The 18994-nt window shown below is 48.2% G+C and overlaps 8 protein-coding genes across 8 annotated transcripts; 5 read left to right on the top strand and 3 right to left on the bottom strand.

Moving 5' to 3' along the window:
- Positions 1–446: 446 nt before the first annotated feature.
- MCYG_01624 (U2 snRNP component IST3) lies at positions 447–1331 on the top strand (the record flags this gene model as incomplete). Its single annotated transcript, XM_002848644.1, has 2 exons — positions 447–502; positions 557–1331. 2 exons carry the CDS (start codon positions 447–449, stop codon positions 1329–1331), a joined length of 831 nt encoding a protein of 276 aa, XP_002848690.1.
- Positions 1332–1703: 372 nt separating this feature from the next.
- MCYG_01623 (SVP1-like protein 2) lies at positions 1704–3056 on the bottom strand (the record flags this gene model as incomplete). Its single annotated transcript, XM_002848643.1, has 5 exons — positions 1704–2228; positions 2290–2646; positions 2706–2803; positions 2864–2902; positions 2963–3056. The coding sequence occupies 5 exons, from the start codon at positions 3054–3056 to the stop codon at positions 1704–1706; spliced, it is 1113 nt and encodes a 370-aa protein (XP_002848689.1).
- Positions 3057–3958: 902 nt separating this feature from the next.
- MCYG_01622 (septin-1) lies at positions 3959–5484 on the top strand (the record flags this gene model as incomplete). Its single annotated transcript, XM_002848642.1, has 5 exons — positions 3959–4039; positions 4230–4365; positions 4421–4508; positions 4569–5174; positions 5244–5484. 5 exons carry the CDS (start codon positions 3959–3961, stop codon positions 5482–5484), a joined length of 1152 nt encoding a protein of 383 aa, XP_002848688.1.
- A 1668-nt stretch (positions 5485–7152) lies between these two features.
- Positions 7153–11080, bottom strand: MCYG_01621 (rho guanyl-nucleotide exchange factor; the record flags this gene model as incomplete). Its single annotated transcript, XM_002848641.1, has 4 exons — positions 7153–7227; positions 7290–7733; positions 7920–8212; positions 8278–11080. The coding sequence occupies 4 exons, from the start codon at positions 11078–11080 to the stop codon at positions 7153–7155; spliced, it is 3615 nt and encodes a 1204-aa protein (XP_002848687.1).
- Positions 11081–12244: 1164 nt separating this feature from the next.
- MCYG_01620 (vacuolar ATPase proteolipid subunit c) lies at positions 12245–13165 on the top strand (the record flags this gene model as incomplete). Its single annotated transcript, XM_002848640.1, has 7 exons — positions 12245–12292; positions 12361–12378; positions 12454–12540; positions 12664–12776; positions 12847–12931; positions 12987–13072; positions 13123–13165. The coding sequence occupies 7 exons, from the start codon at positions 12245–12247 to the stop codon at positions 13163–13165; spliced, it is 480 nt and encodes a 159-aa protein (XP_002848686.1).
- Positions 13166–13965: 800 nt separating this feature from the next.
- Positions 13966–15322, top strand: MCYG_01619 (serine/threonine-protein kinase PRKX; the record flags this gene model as incomplete). The annotated part of the gene is made up of 4 exons (XM_002848639.1): positions 13966–14203; positions 14267–14359; positions 14425–14549; positions 14600–15322. 4 exons carry the CDS (start codon positions 13966–13968, stop codon positions 15320–15322), a joined length of 1179 nt encoding a protein of 392 aa, XP_002848685.1.
- An 816-nt stretch (positions 15323–16138) lies between these two features.
- Positions 16139–17326, bottom strand: MCYG_01618 (alpha 1,6 mannosyltransferase; the record flags this gene model as incomplete). The annotated part of the gene is made up of 2 exons (XM_002848638.1): positions 16139–16182; positions 16255–17326. 2 exons carry the CDS (start codon positions 17324–17326, stop codon positions 16139–16141), a joined length of 1116 nt encoding a protein of 371 aa, XP_002848684.1.
- A 796-nt stretch (positions 17327–18122) lies between these two features.
- On the top strand, positions 18123–18735 carry MCYG_01617 (uncharacterized protein; the record flags this gene model as incomplete). Its single annotated transcript, XM_002848637.1, has 2 exons — positions 18123–18301; positions 18534–18735. The coding sequence occupies 2 exons, from the start codon at positions 18123–18125 to the stop codon at positions 18733–18735; spliced, it is 381 nt and encodes a 126-aa protein (XP_002848683.1).
- Positions 18736–18994: the final 259 nt, after the last annotated feature.

The following is an 18994-nucleotide window of genomic DNA, read 5'->3' as shown; positions in this document are numbered from 1 at the left end:
ATTGGCATCCAGAGAGCAATCGCTGGAGGCTATTTGGGGCTATTGAGAAGGGCGTTCCGCTGAAACCAATATTGGAGTTGTTGGAGATTTCAAGGTGGAAGCAGAAGATGGAGTTGGTTCTCCTTATCGATGACCTCAAAAGACGTTCGCGCGGCCACACGTAAGATGCAGCGATGTAGGGGCCTGCAAAAGAACCTGCTATTCTGTCTATACAGAAGTATGCTTATATCTCTTGTGTTTATATCAAAGTAGAAGAGAGCAAATAGCTGGAGAGTCTTTGTATTTCAGTACTTTTTGTTTATCAAGGAGAACCACGTGACCTTTAATTTCTATGAAGCTTCAGGAAGAGAAGAAAAGAAACAGACGAAGTTGAAGAACTCGTTAGAGCTGCTGGTTGATGTTATATACATGCTCTATGCTTGTTATACGATAGATACAGGCCCGTCATGAATGCCATCCGCCAGATTGAAGCCCTGAATAAAAGAGAGCTCGAGAATGCAGTGTAAGGTTATCTCTTTCATTATCTCCGGACAGCTTTGCTAACGGCTGCTTTCAGATCTCCGGAAGCCTCCTGGCACGCCGACTACCGTGATACGGCTTACATATACATCGGTGGTCTTCCGTTTGATATCAGTGAAGGCGACATTCTAACGATATTCTCCCAATATGGCAACCCAGTCCATTTAAATCTGGTGAGAGACAAGGAGACGGGAAAGAGTCGAGGATTCGCATTTCTGAAATATGAGGACCAGCGAAGCACGGATCTGGCGGTGGATAACCTGGGAGGGGCAACGGTGCTAGGTAGGGTGCTTAGGGTGGACCATGTTCGGTATAAGAGACGTGATGACGAAGGGACGGAAGATAACCTTGCGAATGTGGATGAGAATGGGGAAGCGGTGGCTTCAGGGAGAGGCAGAGAGGAAGAGAAAGAGAGAGGAGGGAAAGAGAGCAGTGGTCGACGGAGGTCTGCACGAGATGGATCTGAGGAACGTAAGAGGCCGTCCAGGCCGCTGTTGAAGGAGGAAGTAGAGTTACAGCGGCTGATGGATGAACATGACGATGAAGATCCAATGAAGGAGTATCTTATCAAGGAGAAGAAGGAGGAGGTTGAGAGTGCCCTGGCGCTAGTGAAGGGGAAGTCCAAGTCGAGTAGGAGAGATCGAAGCAGGGATGGCCACAGGTCCCATCGCCATCGACATCATAGAAGGAGACATAGTGAGGAGCGATCGCGGTCGAGAGAAAGACACTCACCACATAGGAGTAGGAGGGAAAGGTCTAGGGAACGGTCAAGCGAACGGAGACATCGTCGAGAACGACGGGATAGGAGTTGAATTATATTTCTATCATGTCTTTCAACCATCTACTAATACTTCAACAAACTTCGAAAACTGCAGGCAACCTCCCCCTAAACAATATCACCGGGATGCCATTCCTATGGCTCATTTTCTCGCAAAGCAAGTCAATATGTGCTTGTGTCAGTTAAAAATCTCGAGTTGGGACAGTGTCTGACACTGTGCCGTATCACGGATATCTGCATCGACTTTGTTCTCTTCCGGTTAGGTTGTGAATATGACCGTCAATGATGAAACTGTTCCATGGTAAGGAACCGCCCGAGTTCATATTTCCTTTGAGTATGAGCATGGGTCAATACGTGCAATCTCGGCTGTGTACGCGCGGTGCAAATTTTTCGTCAAACGAGTTCTTCAGCTCCCGAGATACCGTTTCCACCCAGCTCTCAGACACTGCCGTGTCCCATCACTGGCTTCCTGAAGGACGAAGCGTTCCCACCTACCAGCCTTACCGGCGCCCAGTACGAGTAACGACTGATCGCTCGTCCAACCAATTATACCCTTTGAAGGCCGCTCAGATGGTGCACCGGGTGGCGGAACGTAGTTTGATCCAAGTGGTTCTTCGCCGATATCAAATCTAGCACTGGCAAATGAATAAACGTCCGAAAACACGCGAGGGAGGAAGGGAAGTTTGCTTATTATCCCCCATCCACGGTTTGCGGATTCCTCGGGGGGTGTCATGGGTGCATTGCTGGTATCCTGTCCATTCCTTGTGTGCGGGATGTCAAAAATGTGTAGAGTTGCTTTGTCAGAAGTGACGGCAAGGAGGGTATTTGAAGGAGAGATAGCCAGCGAGAATATCTCCGCCGGATCAAGGCCCCTTCGCAACTCGGCCATCTTAGCGCCATTACTAGTAGCAAAGACTCTAATTATCGTTCCCTATATTGAACTGTATTAGTATTAACCCCTGAGTTGTTAATGTATTGAGGTGTATATTTACCGTTTGACTCGCAGTAGCTAGAACAGCCCCGTCGCCACTAAAGGTCATCGCACTCAAAGGCGAGGTGTGAGCTGGAAGGATGCTAACGTTGCCTGTGTCCAGTTTAATGAGTTGAACCTGTCCTGCGGAACGGCCGGGGACGGCAATATGAGACTCTCCAAGGCAGACAAGACCATGCGGGTTATCACCAGTCTCATAGACGGCTATCTTCTCAGGTGGGATTGAAAAGGCGTAGAGATGAACGCAATCGTAGAGAGCAACGGCTATGCGAGACTTGGTGATGCACACTCGTAGAATCGAGGTGCGGAATTCAAGTGTCATTGCAGCAACTTGCCTTGCATCATCCCAGATTATCACCTATGCAAAAGTGTAAGCATGTGCATCCTAGAGCGAGACCAACAGATGTATATCAATACCTTATTCTGGGGAAACTTGGGCGTGTGGCCTCCTCCAACAAGAGCCAGATAGTTGGACTGCCCAACCATCTCGACGATTCCAACACCGGCATTGAAATCTGGGTATATTATCAGTAAGATGGTTCACTCCCAGCTGGGCGAAGCCAAAAGGCCCATACCTCTTGATACTTTGAGCTCACATGGATCCGAGTTGAATACTATACCAAGGGCATCAGTCTATGTTGTATAGCATGTATAAAACAGCGAGGAGAGCTTACCACAGAACCCCGAGTCCAGTCCAACAGAAAAACAACTACTGTCACTATTGAACGAGGCCGTCAACGACACCGGCCCCCCAGAGGCATCGAGCATCTCTCTTGTATTCATGGTTGTTGATACGGCCGACTACCCCGGCTTTCATACTAGAAACCACACAGAGCCCAAGTCCAGAGCTATCCACGTCAACTCGCCGGGCTACTCGTCCTCTAGTCCAAGTATAAGACGTCTATCTGATGAATATATCATCCACTGCCGGCACAGGCTGGAAGCTGGACGTAGATGACTTTGAGGTTTGAACCAAAAGGCCAGGTCACATGATGGGCCGCCTTCTTCCTCCCTGTTTGCTGCCATCAAGTCTTTTGCTCTCTCTAGCTCTCGGACGGCAACTCCTTGGTAGCCTGGCTGTCTCCCGTCGCCTCTAACGGCCTAACTACAACCATCCTGTGGCTTCGCTGCCAGCAAAAAGAAGAAAAATAATAATTGAAGAGAAGGGAAAAAAAAGGGGTAAAAAAGTAAAGAAACTTACAAAAATTACCAACGCCCGTAATTTTGACCTTGAGCACGGCGATGTATCCACAATACACATAGGGGCTGTACTGGGAGTGTAATGGTATCATCTTCCGGCCAGTGAAAAAGTGCGACTGCAGCCGTTATTTCAATACTCCCTGCAAAAGAGATACGCCTTGATACGATATCTGACAGAACGGTATCTCACGTGATCCAAACCCCCTTTGCCCTTGTTTGCGGTTTTTGGTTAATTTACTTCCTTTTTTTTTTTTACTCCCTTCAAAGGAAGACAACAGCTCGCTTTTCCCGTTGAGTCGACAAGCAAAAGGACAGACATCCAGCTTCTTCTTCCTCTCTCTGCGCCGGTGACCTTTTCGCCTGTTGCTAGTTCTCCCAATCCTACCTGGGATCCTCTCGCTTCTCAGCTCGCTAGGGAGACACATCCGTTGGCCCCTATCAATATCTCAAACCCCCTCGAAGCCGTCACGATGTCCGCCCCAAACAACGTACGTGCCCTCTCTAAAGGTATCCCTGTATTAAGGCACTCTGCAGAAGGGCCTTTTATGCTTGTATACTGAGCTGGCGTTTGTTGACTGCTTGTGCTTTGCAACTGTGATGCTGATTTTGGTGGGCAATAGATCCGAATCCGCAAGAAGAAGAATGTCAAGAAGGGTATTCAGTTCAGTCTGATGGTGTGTGGTGCTAGCGGAACTGGTATGTCCTGATATGCTCTTGATAGACTGCTTTTTGTGTCCTTAGCTGATGTCAATGGCTACAGGTCGCACCACCTTCGTCAACACTCTATGCGGAAAGCAGGTTCTTCAGGGGAAGGATGCCGATGATGCTCAAACCGCCCACCTCGAAGAAGGAGTTCGCATAAAACCAGTCACTGTTGGTATGGATAATCTCAACCCGCGCCGTGCATGATAGCATTCTTACGAAGTCTACAGAACTAGAGCTCGACGAGGAAGGTACACGCATTTCTCTCACCATCGTCGACACCCCCGGATTCGGTGACCAGATCAACAACGAGGAGAGGTAAGAAACAATACTATCCCTTTGCGGCCATCACAGACACAAACGGCTGACACCACTTAGCTTCTCGGAAATCGTTGGATACCTCGAGCGCCAGTATGATGACATTTTGGCCGAGGAGTCGAGAATCAAGCGTAACCCAAGATTCCGTGACAACCGTGTCCATGCTCTCTTGTACTTCATCACACCCACCGGCCACGGTCTCCGCGAGCTCGATATTGAGCTCATGAAGCGCCTCTCTCCCCGTGTTAACGTCATCCCTGTCATTGGCAAGGCCGACTCCTTCACACCAGCTGAACTCGCCGAGTCAAAGAAGCTCATCATGGAGGATATTGAGCACTACCGTATCCCCGTCTACAACTTCCCATACGACATCGAAGAGGATGATGAGGATACAGTTCAAGAAAACGAGGAATACAGATCACTCATGCCATTCGCCATTGTCGGCTCCGAGGACGTGCTCGAGATCGGTGGCCGCAAGGTGCGAGCTAGACAGTACCCATGGGGTGTCGTAGAAGTCGAGAACCAGCGCCACTCTGATTTCCTCGCCGTTCGCAGCGCTCTCCTCCACAGCCATTTGGCCGATCTGAAGGAGATTACCCATGACTTCTTGTACGAGAACTACCGTACCGAGAAACTCAGCAAGAGCGTCGAAGGAGGTGCTTCTGCGTATGTCTACACTTTTCTTTTTGCCTCCGTTATACTCCTTTGGAATACCATATACTAACTGCATTCCAGTTCTCACGATTCTACTATGAACCCTGAAGACCTGGCCTCTCAGTCTGTCCGCCTTAAGGAAGAGCAGCTCCGCCGAGAAGAAGAGAAACTCCGTGAAATTGAGCTCAAGGTACAGCGTGAGATTAACGAGAAACGGCAAGAGCTTCTAGCCCGTGAGAGCCAGCTGAGAGAAATCGAGGCCCGAATGCAGCGCGAGCAAGCTGCCCAGCAGAACCAGGACCCTAACGGAGAGGCGGCATAAGCAAAGCTCCTTGCCAAGGCTCGAAGCTAAAGCAGCTAAGGGAACCAAGGCTGGTGCTTGCGCGGTTTGATACTGCGGTTTAGAACGTTTTCTTTTTTTGACACCCGGAGTGGAAGTCACACCACTCCCACATAGAGGATGGCAAAAGAATTAATGATCCCAAGCCGCGAGTAGAGGAGGGGGAAATAAGGGGAATAACTAACTAGGCTTGGAGAGAGACTCGCTTTTGAAGTTGACCGCTTAGAGTGCACATTTCTTACCCAGTCACTCGTTTGCTACATGCCTTCATCTGATATCATGTATAACCCAAGACTCCCAGCTATCCGTCTTCACTCCCTTTCGCTTCTCTTCTTGTGTTTCTATCTGCAGTTTCTTACTCACCTTCTTTCAGCTGTTGATCCCCCCCTACCTTGCTTGAACTTCTGCACTTCTTCCATCTACTTCTTTCGCTCCCCCCTTTATTTTATCTTATGCCCTCCATTCCCTTATGCAACCACCGCTCGCCATTTTTCCATACCCGGTTACCGCGCGTGTTTTTCTTTAACCTCTTATTATTTTAAAGAACAAGAGCAGTTTAATTAATGGTATTTAATCCTATATCCTTTGCTTGGTCGTACTCCCTGACTACTGTGGGTTCGTCGATATACCCTCCCTCGGAAGCATCGAATAAAATGCAGGAGATTTTTAAAACTTTTCCTATGCAAGCGCGAGCATTGACTGCAGCAACCTTCCGATCCCAATTCCAGATCCGCTGACGGCTCAGTTGTATTTTAAACGGCAGTTTTCTTCCGTACAACTCCCAACAGCTGTTAGAACCCGTTGTCCGAATCGAATCCCGCACCACGAACAGATAGATAGATATACACCACAAAAGTTCAGCAGAGCCAGCTCAAAAGCGATATCAACAAATGATATATCTATACAATCTAAATACCTAAAACAAGAGCTACGGATAACTGGAGAATATCAATCCTATCCTATCCACAACTTGCTTGCTTGCTTGCCAGAAGGGGGTATCTCAAGAGTTGCACGAGCCTTATGAGAAATTCGCAAATCATCCGTATGTAAAAGAAAACAGAAAAGGAAAAAGAGGAAAAGGAAATGAGAAAAATGTAGATGTAATTAAAATATTCGAAGATAGAAGAAAGGGAGAAGGAGGAAAAAAGAGTACAGTGGAAGGGAAGAAAGAAGGCTTCCTGCCGGACGGACAAGAAAGAATAGGACAGTATGTTGATGGAAATGAAATAACAGCCCGTACACAAGAGGGGGCTAGGGGGGAGCAAACGGACATGGTATAGAAGGATAGAGACATGAAGGATTAGTTCATCGAAGTAGGAAGATAAAATGGGATTCGGTAGGGTAAAAATGCATCATCATCAGAGGAGAAAGGAGGAGTGACATCAGGCATAATCCATTCTGGTACGCACGGCACAAGAAGTGGGCGAGAACAAAAATAGGGAGGGGAGGGAAAGAAGGTGCATAACGCTCGAGGTATGAAGGTTAGAACGCGGCAGGGCATGGAAGACAGTCAGACAAGCAGCTTCAGATGCTTTCAATAAAAAAAAAAGAAGAAAAGAGAAGAGGGAGAGGATTAGACAAAAATTTCCCATGACTCCCAATGTGTTTTTTTTTGTTTTCCTTTTATTTCTTTGAAATCCTTTCCCCCGTTTATGCAGGCTTGTTCCAGAAATCTAGACTAGTGACGACATCTTCTCCGCTTTCATCTTCATATGCATATATTATCTATGGTACATCAGTTAGCTAAAATGGTGGCGTATGGATGGGGAATCAAGAGAATTACATACCTCTCTTGTGGAAGAATGTAGCATACGAATGTTTCGCCCAGTCATAACATGTACCAACTCACTGGTTTCAAGGTGTCGAATTTCAATGAAGCTAGGTTCAAAAGCAAGGATGTATGGATACGAGAGGGCAAATGCTGTAGGGTTGCCTTCCCAAGCGATTCGCCAGTCTGGTCGAGCTCTCCATCCATTACGGTTAACGAAGAAGGAGAAATCGGAATAATTGAGCAGGAACTCTCCGTTGAGCCTCTCAATATGGATAGGTTTGACGTTTTCTTTTCTTGCCACGAAATCCAGTGAAGTGTCGGCTTGGTCGAGGAGAGATTGTCTCTCGGTAGTTTCTAAACTGACAACCTCGAAACCACGAGAGCAACCAACGCAGAGAGTTGATCGTAGGAAGTGAACAGAAGATGATTCAGCGGGGATGTAGAATTCCTGCAAAGGATACTATTAGCAAAAGTATAACGCAATGGCTGAAAACGAAAGGGATTCACATGCCTTGAATGGTTTCAAAGCATCTTGACCGCTCTGGAACATCTTGCTGAGAGGTTTCTTCTTGCCCTTAGCAAGGTTCTCCATAGGTTCGAAAACCTTAATGGTTGTTGATAGAGTTGATGTCTTTACGGAACACACCAGGTGTCTACCCAAGCCAATACCGGATTTGAAGAAATTAGCATGTCCTTGAATCTTCTTTGGCCGTCGAACCATCGCGCTCTGGTTATCGCTCGTATCCAATGCCTCCAGTGGGTAGGAACTGAGGGTCTTGTTGGCTAGTACCAGAAGCAACTGGTATTCTTCCAAGGTATCAATCTGAGTTACCGCACTGGCCTCAAGGACGCGTTTTGGAGTTGCGGATTTGTCCTTTGGCCAACGTTCAGATACATAAATGCCATTATCTGTTCCATATACAAGTTTTCGACCACCATCTGCATCGTGCCATATTAGCGAATATACCGTTATAAAGCCTATAAAAAGCAAGTGGGACACATACCAATTGGAACCAAGCAGTTGATTCTGTTAACAGCGCTAAAGAAGTTCTCGCAAAGAATAGTTTTCGAATAGAAGTTGCTATTTCGCTCCCGTAGCTTCCTCTGCTGCTCTTCAACCAGCTCGATAAACCGTTTCCGCTGAGTTTGTGATGTTGCATGAAGGGTTATCTCATAACCACCTTTACCCAGATGGCGGAAGGTAACAGGCAACCCATCCTTGGATGAAGCTGGGGTGGCATTAGCTGCCCTCGCGCCGGGAATCAGGCCGCCGGCAGTAGGGCGTTTGTGAATACCTAGTTTAGGCAGCACTTCTTCCATCTGAGTGATCACAAGAAGTTCCAGCGGAATAGGCTTCCTGTATACTCTATACTCCTCCCGTTTGTTCACGGGTTTTATTCGAACAAGTAGGACAGAATGATCAAACAGATAGGCAGTAACTTCCGCTGAATCGGTAGGACCCTTCTTGAATGCCATCTTGATCAGCATCACTCGGTTCTCCTCCGTGAGCTTAAGGTCAACGTAATCACCCGGAGTGAATTTCAGGGCCGAGTTTAGTTGCACAAGATTGAAATGGTTCTCTGCCTTTCCGCTCTCAGTGTTCACTCGAGAAAGGAAGTCTCGTATAAGAACAATGGCCTTGGGAATGTCCTCCTTATCTGGATTATCATCGGCAGTGTACTTAGCCACACCTTCCAGTAGAAGCGGATACCTCGCTAATCGAGTCGTTGGCTTCGTGAGATAACCGTTCAACTCAAGTTTTCGAGACTCCTTTAAGCGCTCTGTTTCTTCAACGAATTTGGCGAATGCAGGGTTCGACGATCGTTCCTTTTCAAACTCATATTTTCCGTGAAGCTGGTTGGCACCGTACCTGATGAAGGGGTCGAAACGAGGGACGAATTGAAGGAAAATGTCGCCGATGGTTTTAACAACTGGAGTTTCCTTTTGCCGCGCGTTAAGCGCTTCGCTTAGTTTGGAGTTGACGCTCAGCACCTCCAAACAGTTCCCGAAAACTGTCCGTATAAACTTCTCCCGACGATGCTCTGGTATGGGGGAAAGACTAGGGTTATTGGGGGAGCGTAGTGGGCGCATCCAGAAATCTCTCAAATATTCCAAGTCTTTGACGAAGTCGCGCTCGGTATACATCATCTCAAATATGATTTCCTGTCGCTTCTTCTCGCGGTCCTCAAGACTATCGGCCACTTCCTTGGGTACCATGTTGATCCACAACTTCTGATCATCATTATCCTCCTGGTCGTGAAGACTGCCCTTAGATGCAGATGGTCTCAGTCCTGGCTGAGGCTTGAGGTTTAGTCGTGCCTGTTGCTCGAGTCGTCGCGGGCAAGCAATTGAGTAACATAATTGGTCTCTGGTACAAGTTGGAGAATAGCATTCCGTCAAAAGGGTAAATACACCGTTGACATCATTGACAGGAGACTCCTCACCTAGCGTCTCCCTAAACTGGTAGAGTTCGCCTGGGGCATCTCGTAGTCGGTGGTCATACGTAACATCATGAAACAGTTTTTGAGCATCCAAAGCTCGACCAAGGAGTAGGGCCAGGTTGCGGTCTGTCGTTTTGATAATGTAAGATATCAAGTCAACAGCTTCTGCGCCTGTAAAGGCATTCGTGTAAGCCAAGTCATTTTTAATACGTTCGCCCACAGAGATCCTCTCCTTAAATACGGCGGCTACTCGAGACAGGAGAGCTGGATAAGCGAGCGGGGTTCTGCGGTGGACATTGTTTGTTGGAGGCGGTCCCGCCGTTGAGTGGTTGGTTGATTTCGTTGTAACGGGCTTTTGCATGCTATTGTTGCGTTCTGGGGCAATAGTTGATGCCATGGACAAAGTACGTGAATTAACAGAGCTTTCACTAGGATGCCTTACGCGGAATTGAGGGTCTTGTGGTGTGGGCAGCACATGATGTCCAGAGTGCACAGGGGCCACTGGCTCATCCATTGCGGGTTGCATCGAAGCTGGTGAATCCGCATAATGGCGGTCCATAACTACTGGTCGCTCTCGTTCTAGACCTGATTCCCTTCTTCTACTCGGCACGACCCTCCCGGAACTGATCGTTTGGGCATGATCACGGTCTGCAGAGTAAGAACTCATTGACATGGCTCGCTCGTTGTCATGTCTTTCGGGAACTATGCGGCCCTGGGCTGTTCTAGATCCCATGGAATGATATGATGGCTGGCGGAAAGCATTGACAGGGGTGGGAGGGAACTGTGATTGCGGCGACTGGTAGGAAGGAGGCCCCCCTAGCCTTGCCATTGAACGTGATCTATATTGATCCGTGTTGAGAGCTGGTGGAGGTAAAGGTCGACTGTGCGGGTTTGGCTGTTGGAACTGAGGAGGCCCCGGACGGGAGTCCAGGCGCTGAGGATGAGGGTACTGAGGACGACAGGGATAGGGTCGCTGTTGCATATTTGGGGGATATTGCTGGACGTTCTGCGGATGCATGGGCCGTTGCTGATGGGGAGGTGGTGGTGCGCGTTGTTGTGGGGGAGGCCCCGAGCCGTTAGGTTGCCATCCCGCCTGGGGATTTGGCGAGTATCCGCCACGAGACTGTCGCATAGGCGGTGGAGGACCTCGAGACTGCGCGTATGAGTCGGATGGGTGAGATGTCATCGTGTGGGCGCGTTCCTGGTTGAACTGTGGAGTATGCGATGTCATCGTTTGAGACCGGCCTGGAGGCGGCGTTCCTCCGAAAATTTCTGAAAAGGCAGCATCTCGCTGGAAGGAAGAAGCAGGGCCACGGGAACCTCCAGGCCGGTAACCTCGTCCTTGCTGAGCTCCCAGATCCGCCATGATATGAACCAAGTCTTGACCCTCTCTCAACACACCTGTTTATATACCTCTTATGTAAGTGTGAAATACGCCCCAATAGATGGGTTTATATTGAGAAATGTCAGGTCTGTCGGTAGGAAGGCCCTTGTAACTTGCTTGCTTTGTAGTAACATCCAAATTTGAGGCCAGAATAATGGAGAGAGATGGTAGTGATCTCTGACTCGGGCAGTAGAAGCAGTTGGTCAGCTCTCCCTCATCCTCCGAGGAGCTTCAACCACGCCGGATAACCGAGTCGAGCGCACCACGCGTTGCTCTATCGAACAAAGGAGAAGCAAGAGTCGAATAGCTTCAACAGGCTGACAGAGAGAATATCAGCAGAACAGAACAGAGAAAAAAAAGGGGTCTGTCCCGTGTGAGGGTGTTCTGATAGGGAATCCCCCCTCCAGACCGTGAGAAATCGATAGAAGCAGATTCAAGGCGCCCAAAAGGACAATGCCGGGCCAGCAGCAAGCTGTGACGGAGGAGGGAAGACGCCGACAGAGCAGCTCTGCCTTGGTCGAGCAGCAAAGAGACAGTGAAGTTCAGAGGAAGCAAAGGCCGTCAAAGCCGCGAAGTTGAAGATGTTCTTTTTTTTTTAGGTCGTTGGAGTTGCGAATGTGAACTGGAAGGGAAAAAAGGCCGAGAAGGGTTTAACTCGGTATCGCCGTGACAATACAAGAAACATGGAAGTGCTTGATGTTCTATAGAGCAGCTTTTTGATAGTATTCTTTGCTGTAGAAGATGTAATATAAGCTGGCAAAAGGTAGAAGATGCTTTGATAGCTGAAGAAACAGTGAAGAAACAGTGAAATGCTTCGTATTTTTCACTTAGTCGCTGTACGGGTGCTGTATTGCTGTATTCACGTGATGTGATCCTGGCTTTGGGTTCGAATCTCAGTCTTCAAACGCTCAAGCAAGATTAATAACATAAACAGGATATAGAGAGAGAGACAGCATCGCAGGATAGAAAGACGCCCTGTCCAGCGATAGACGAGACGAGACGAGACTCTGAGGACTTGTTATATCCGACACGACTCGATATCCTGACCGCTTGAGAGCTACGTTAGCTACGGGAATCCATCCCAGACGGTGGATGAGAAGACCGCCTCGATCACGGATAGGACAGAGCTAGGAGTTATAGATAACAATGGCGGAGAGTGAACTTGCTCCCAAGTTTGCCCCCTTTATCGGGATGGTTGGTGCTGCTATTCTAACCCAAGGTTGGCGTGAACCCTGGACTAACGTCTTGTCGTCGATGAACAGGCAGGCATAGCTTCAGCCGTAAGTACTTGATAACCACCGGGATGACGAATGCGGCCCCCCTCTAGATTCCATAGCTAACCGATGGGCCTCTAGATAATCTTCGGATGTACGTTTGAAATCGTCGAAACTGTGGAAATCCCGCATGTTGACATATTGCCCTTATATAGGTGTCGGAGCTGCGTATGGCACAGCAAAGGCTGGAATTGGTATCGCAGGTGTCGGAACATTCAGACCTGATTTGATCATGAAGGCATGACACTCTCTCTACGGAAGCAAGGAACTCGGTTAACACGACGGTTATAGTCACTGATACCCGTTGTCATGGCCGGTATCATCGCCGTTTACGGGCTTGTCGTTGCCGTTTTGATAGCTGGAGACCTGGGACCACCACCGGAGACACAGTACAGTTTATATGCGTACGTGGAGTTATCCACCTTGCATGAACAAAAAAAAAAAAAAAAGGAAGAATACTGACTTCGGTGACAGTGGGTGTTTGCATCTTGCAGCAGGACTTTCGGTCGGTCTTGCAGGCCTTGCTGCCGGCTACACCATTGGAATAGTTGGCGAAGCTGTAAGTTGCGCCGATATAGCTTCTCCCATACAGCCTTTGCTAAACGGGCATCTAGGGAACGCGCGCCTACATGCAGCAATCCAAAGTCTTTGTAGGTATGGTGTTGATATTGATTTTCGGCGAAGTCCTGGGTCTATACGGGTAAGTCTGTCCACCTCTGCATTCTATAACTTGACTAACCCTTTGCATAGGTTGATTGTTGGTTTGATTCTAAACTCCAAGAGCTCTGCTTAAGCTTGCTTCTTCTTTTCATGAATACTGGTGGTGGAATGGCCTGGACTCTACCCTTACCTACTAACTACCATCTATCAATCTACCATCGAGTAGAGCTATCCCGCGTGTCCTTTTGTTGTATATACTCCAGTCGACGCGTCTCCAAACTGCCACCTAACCAGGCACCGGGTTGTTTCGGGATGTCCTTTACACTTGTCTCTGCGCATTCTCTAGACCTTTTCTCTCCATGTACTCTACCAGTAACTAATAGCATGTCGTCTCCCTCGTCTTCCTCGTCGCCTTCTATCGACTCTTAACCAAGCCATGACTAAGCCATGACTAATGCCCCGCGCTACGTCAGAGAAAAGTCGCAAGTTTCCGCGCCGCCGCAAAAATCTTAGCTTTTTAACCGGGAAAAGGCCTGGTAGGGAGAAATGAAAAAAGTCTGCCCCCTAACTCCGGACGCCATGTCTCGTCTGCTTCTCCTTCAACCTGCGGATGGTTTAAGAAGGCAATGGCGAGTGCTGCGCCCGTCAAATTACCCTGTCTTCGCCCTCAATGCCAGCTGAGCGAGCTGCACGAACTACCTACGACACAAACACCCCAAGGATCTCTCTTCGCCGAAATCTCCGAAGCTGTTTCGCTGGGCTTGGTCTCCTTCCTAGCCGTGGTTTCGGCATGGCGACGTGAAAAGAGTAGACGGACAAGAGAAGGAATTTTACTGAGGGAAAAACAAGTAACTGTCTGCTGGGGATAATATATATATACGATACACGGACACTGCGATTTGAGCAAAGGCGGAAACAAGAGATCTCTTCCTGATGGCGACAACGAAAATGATAAAGCAGACGTTACCCGACATAGCTCACGCAAAGGAGCAGCAGATGCCGGAGCGTGGACATGTTGACACTGAAGTGAAGCCAGATCGCCTCTCGTGGCCGGCGTCGAGGCCAAGGACGCCCAAGGACGTTGTCCAAGGTCGACTGAGGGAGGCTGCTGGTCTGCCCGATCGAGGTTTGACAATTGGTGATTTTGAACTCATCAAGACACTAGGTACAGGTACGTATTTTGGCCATTAAACTAGTCTCTGCTGTACACCATTAACTCATTTATTGTCTGCAGGTACCTTTGCTCGAGTATGGCTAGCAAGGTTGCACGCTGCCAAAGAGCCAGACAACAACATTTTTGCTCTCAAGATACTGCGGAAAGCTGAAGGTAAGCCACCCAGACCCGATGGTGAGATACAAACCATTAACTAACGGAGGATTCCTCATCTGCAGTAATAAAGCTGAAACAAGTCGAACATGTACGAAACGAGAGCAAGTGCCTCTCCAAGGCTGCCGGCCACCCTTTTATAACAACGCTAGTCACCACCTTCTCAGAAGAACTATGCCTCTGCATGCTGGTATGTAGCTCGCCCAATCATTCTTAAGCAGCCCGAACTAACTTATCCAGCTCGAATATTGCCCTGGCGGCGAAATATTTACTTTCCTCCGTCGATCACGCAGATTCAATGAAGAAACCTCTAAATTTTACGCTGCAGAAATAACACTAGTCATCGGGTACCTGCATGACGTGCACGGAATCGCCTATCGCGACCTTAAACCCGAAAACATCCTCCTCGACCAAGATGGCCATCTCAAATTAGTTGACTTTGGCTTCGCGAAACAACTATATAACCTAGAAACATACACACTCTGCGGCACTCCAGAATACCTTGCTCCAGAAGTCATACATAACAGCGGCCATGGCCTTGCCGTTGACTGGTGGGCCTTAGGCATACTCATCTACGAATTTCTCGTCGGCCAACCACCCTTCTGGGACTCAAATCCCATGGGCATATATGAAAAGATAGTCCAAGGGAGAATCCGCTTCCCTTCCAACATGAAGGCTCCAGCTAAGGATATAATCGGCTCCTTGTGTAAAGTGAACCCATCCGAGCGATTGGGGCACATATCTGGAGGAAGCCAGCGGGTTCGAGACCACCCTTTTTTCGAAGGTATCAATTGGGATGATCTGTATCACAAACGGATTAGGGGCCCGATAATACCGCAAGTAAACCATCCAGCAGACACGGCGAATTTCGAGGAATATCCTGATCCGCCTGACCCGTCTACTCAGGCCGTTTACACGGATGAAATGAAGGAGAAGTACGAAGAGGTATTTCAAGATTTTTGATTTGACGGGCCAAAACGACCTCGATGGTCGTTTCATGGATACTTTTGCGAACTTCCAACGGTACTCACACCTAAACGCCATACTCGCCATCGACATTGACATCACATCTACCACCAACACTTATATTGTAGCATCATCATTTTTTACACACCTACTACTTTTTCTTACTCTCTTATATATACATGACGCTTCCTTGCCGTCACAAAATCACCCCAGAAGGCCCCTGGGTAACAAATATCTGTCAGACGTAACTTACCTCGGCATAACTACATATTCCCCATTGCCATCTATATATATTCATACGTGCACATATCTTCAAAGGGTAGCCTGCTTGAATAGCAGAATAATATGTATTTTCTTATTATCAACGCCTTGCTATTCCGGACCATGTTGGAATCTAAACAGTTAAAATATCTATGAATGCCCCAAGTTCCAGAAAATGAAATGGACAAAAGAAATACATGCAAAACAAGAGGGCCTGCTCTGTTTGACGGCTTATTGTAAGCCTATCCTCCCAAATGTCGAGGCGTGATGAAGGTAATATAAGGATTCATCCAGGAGGTAGGGAGATAGTAGGAAATGGTATCAAATGAAAGGAAAAAGAGGTACGGTGAAATGTTTTATGGAGTCGTAAACTTCCAACGGACAGGAATGCCAGATAAGAAAGGTCCCTTTGTAAGGGTTTTGGGGGAATCGTTAAATGGAATAGACACTAGAATGTGGTTTGAGAAGGGAAATCTGGCGAAGACGCAAGATAGGTCATGAAGCGTTCGTAAAATGGGGTAACTAGTAAAAGGTCGAAGGCCAAGAAGACCGCTACCAATGGCCGATTCTTCTGTCTTCAAGTGATTTCCATGTACCTATAAATAGTAACAGTTAGATACGTTTTCTCCAAAGAATACTAACGACTTTACACTGATGGCTCTTCATACCTGAGAACTGGTGCTGGACAAAGGCCATATCGCTGTCCGGCTCCTCAGAACCCATCTGCTGCACACCAGGGCTGAAGCTGGTAATTGGTAGGACGACAATATCTCCTACTTGCTTCTGCTTCGTCATGCCAGTGAAATGGGGGGTAGAGATATTTCGAAGAGCCCCATCCTCGCTGGGAAAATAAAACGGATCATTCAAGTATCTGAAAACCGCATCTGTCCAGATGGCAGGGCCAGTGAATTCCACAATCGACTTGTCCATCTTCCCATCTGTTAGATTCCCCTCGACCTTCATGCGCAATGCCTCTTCCGTGATGTTAGCAATGACATCTCGGAGAACCGGATGGCCTGGCTTCGCTTGAATAGTCCACTGGCAGAACTGAATTCTGCGTGAATACCATTTATCCCAGTCTGCGCGGTCGGGATCTGCCTCAATGCCGATAACCAGGCCAATAGTTGAGCGGTCAAATTTAGAGGGTATCCATTCTGTTGCAGGTCGAAGGGCAGATGTGTCGATGTCGGAATATATGCCTCCTCGTGCGTGAAGGATAAGGTATCGGAAGAAATCTGCCTTGAGAACTGGCAATGGCAACGAGTTATACGCCTCGACAATCTCTGGGAAGGAGGCATATAGATACTTCAAGAAGTATAGTGCACTCTCATCATCGACGACCTGATGAATGAATCCAGGATGCAGCTCAGTCCAGCTTGCTTCTAGCGGCCGTAGTGTAGGATCGAAATCTCCAGATGCCGGTGTATACTTCCACGTCTGCCAGATATAGCCAGGGAACTTAGCCGTTACGCCATAAGGGAAATGGTATTTTAGACGGCCTCGCAGAGTCTTTGGCTCTGGCTCTGGCTCAGGTTCGGGATCAGATTCAACTTTAGGCTCAGGCTCGGGTTCCGATTCCAATTTGGCAGTGACTGATGTGCGTAGTGGTTGTTCTGATCGTTGGTGGTGAGTCTCAACCTCAACATTGGCTGATACCGGCTTGATATGGGCTGCGTGTAGTAGGAAACCGCCGGAAAGAATAAGAAAGGCGATGAAAACGCATTTTCGAAAGGAAATCATGGTTGCTCCAGGCTATTATGTGTTGACAACAGGCATTGATATGCCAGAAGGTGTTGGATATCGTTGGTATGGCAAGCTATCCTGCAGCTGGTTTATGTATTGAGGGTCCCCGGACTCTATATGTATCCAGCCATTAGAGACGAGAGTTTGAATATCAAAGGAGCTTAAGAAATAAAACTGCGTCATGCAGCCCAGAGAAAGAAAAGTATTAAGAGACAAAGGGAAGAGGAGATGAGAAGGCTGAAGACCTGTGTGATGTTGCGTGTATCAGGTGTTCGTAGATGGAAAGGAAGGATCTCCGGGTCAGGCTCTTTTTCCTTTTTAACTTACCTACAACTTCATCCTACTTATATATATCAGATGGAAGCAATACACCACATGAGAGAAACAGATCAACGATGTCATCACTCGATGGAGCAGACCATGGCGTATATGTTCAGAGAGGGCCTCCATCACGGATACAACCTCGTTATCAGGAGATCCGCCCCCGTTTCTATCCTTGAACGGCCCAGCTTCGTGTCCCTGGTCCTCTTCTCCTCCAGGTTCTACAGACTTATTATCCTAGACGGAAACGAATGGATTTACCATCGGACAGCTTCTCTGTTGCATGACGTCCGTCGCCAATCACAGCAGCAATGGGGATCCTGCACTGGAGTTCCCGTTACGCCTAATCTTTCTGCTCCATCGTCTTTTCTGGAATGTGGATTTTATTCACTCAACATCATCCGCTGGAAAAGATTGACCCAATCCACCGCCAGCAGTTGTACAAGCTTTTCTGCTCAGAGCATCAACTGGGATGACGTACATTGAAGAAACATCCAATCAGGCCGCGCGAGCTCGTATCTTCGCCGCTTCTGCGGATTGGGTATGGGGAACAGCCATCCTGAAACGCGGATCAGCCCTCTTAAGACAGGCAGAGATGACGACGCCCAAGAGAATACTCCGTATACTATGGATGACAGTGGAATCCCGATGGTAAAGATTGTCCCTGCGGTTGGCACCCTGCTGTTTTATCCTTGCAAACGGCCCTGGCTATAGTTCTGGAAAGGGGGATATATATATGTATGGAGCCCCTGTTAAGACGGCTCAAGCCAGGGTCCTGTGGAGGCAATGGAGAATTTATTTGGTTCACGGATTTTGGTTCTGCAGGCTCGGACTATGGATCCCCGACGTTGCGGAGGTATATATATACACTAATGTATGACAGCCTTCTTTCACGAGGAGGTGGCACGGGAAAGCCAAGCTCCAAGACGCCCTTCACGAGTACGGAGTACAAGTTGACAGCGAGCCTGATCTCCTCAGCAGCTGCTTTCATGGTGACTCTTGGTGACACCTTGGGAAGTGAAATGGACCTATATGGAAGGGATCATATATATGTATACGTGTACCGCTATCGAAACGCCCAATAACTGTCAGAATGGTGTGAGGTATGCAGTGACCTCGGAACATATGCCGTTTCGCATCAGTTTGAGATTCCCCAATTGCCGGCCCGTCCTTTAATGAGATGGGCCAAGTTTCAGAGCTGCGCGCGAACGTTCGGCCTAGACGGTCTCTTTCGTTGACGTCTTTTGACATCACCCCTAGCCTACTAGGAAGAGGTCATCAACAGGTCGCCCAAATAACAGAAAAGGATGCATGGCATATATTGCCAGACCTATACGCTGTGCT

Source organism: Microsporum canis, genomic scaffold (genome assembly GCF_000151145.1).
Source record: "Microsporum canis CBS 113480 supercont1.2 genomic scaffold, whole genome shotgun sequence".
Classification (NCBI taxonomy): domain Eukaryota; kingdom Fungi; phylum Ascomycota; class Eurotiomycetes; order Onygenales; family Arthrodermataceae; genus Microsporum; species Microsporum canis.
The sequence above is the reverse complement of the archived record's forward strand: the minus strand, read 5'-3'. Positions and strand labels throughout refer to the sequence as shown.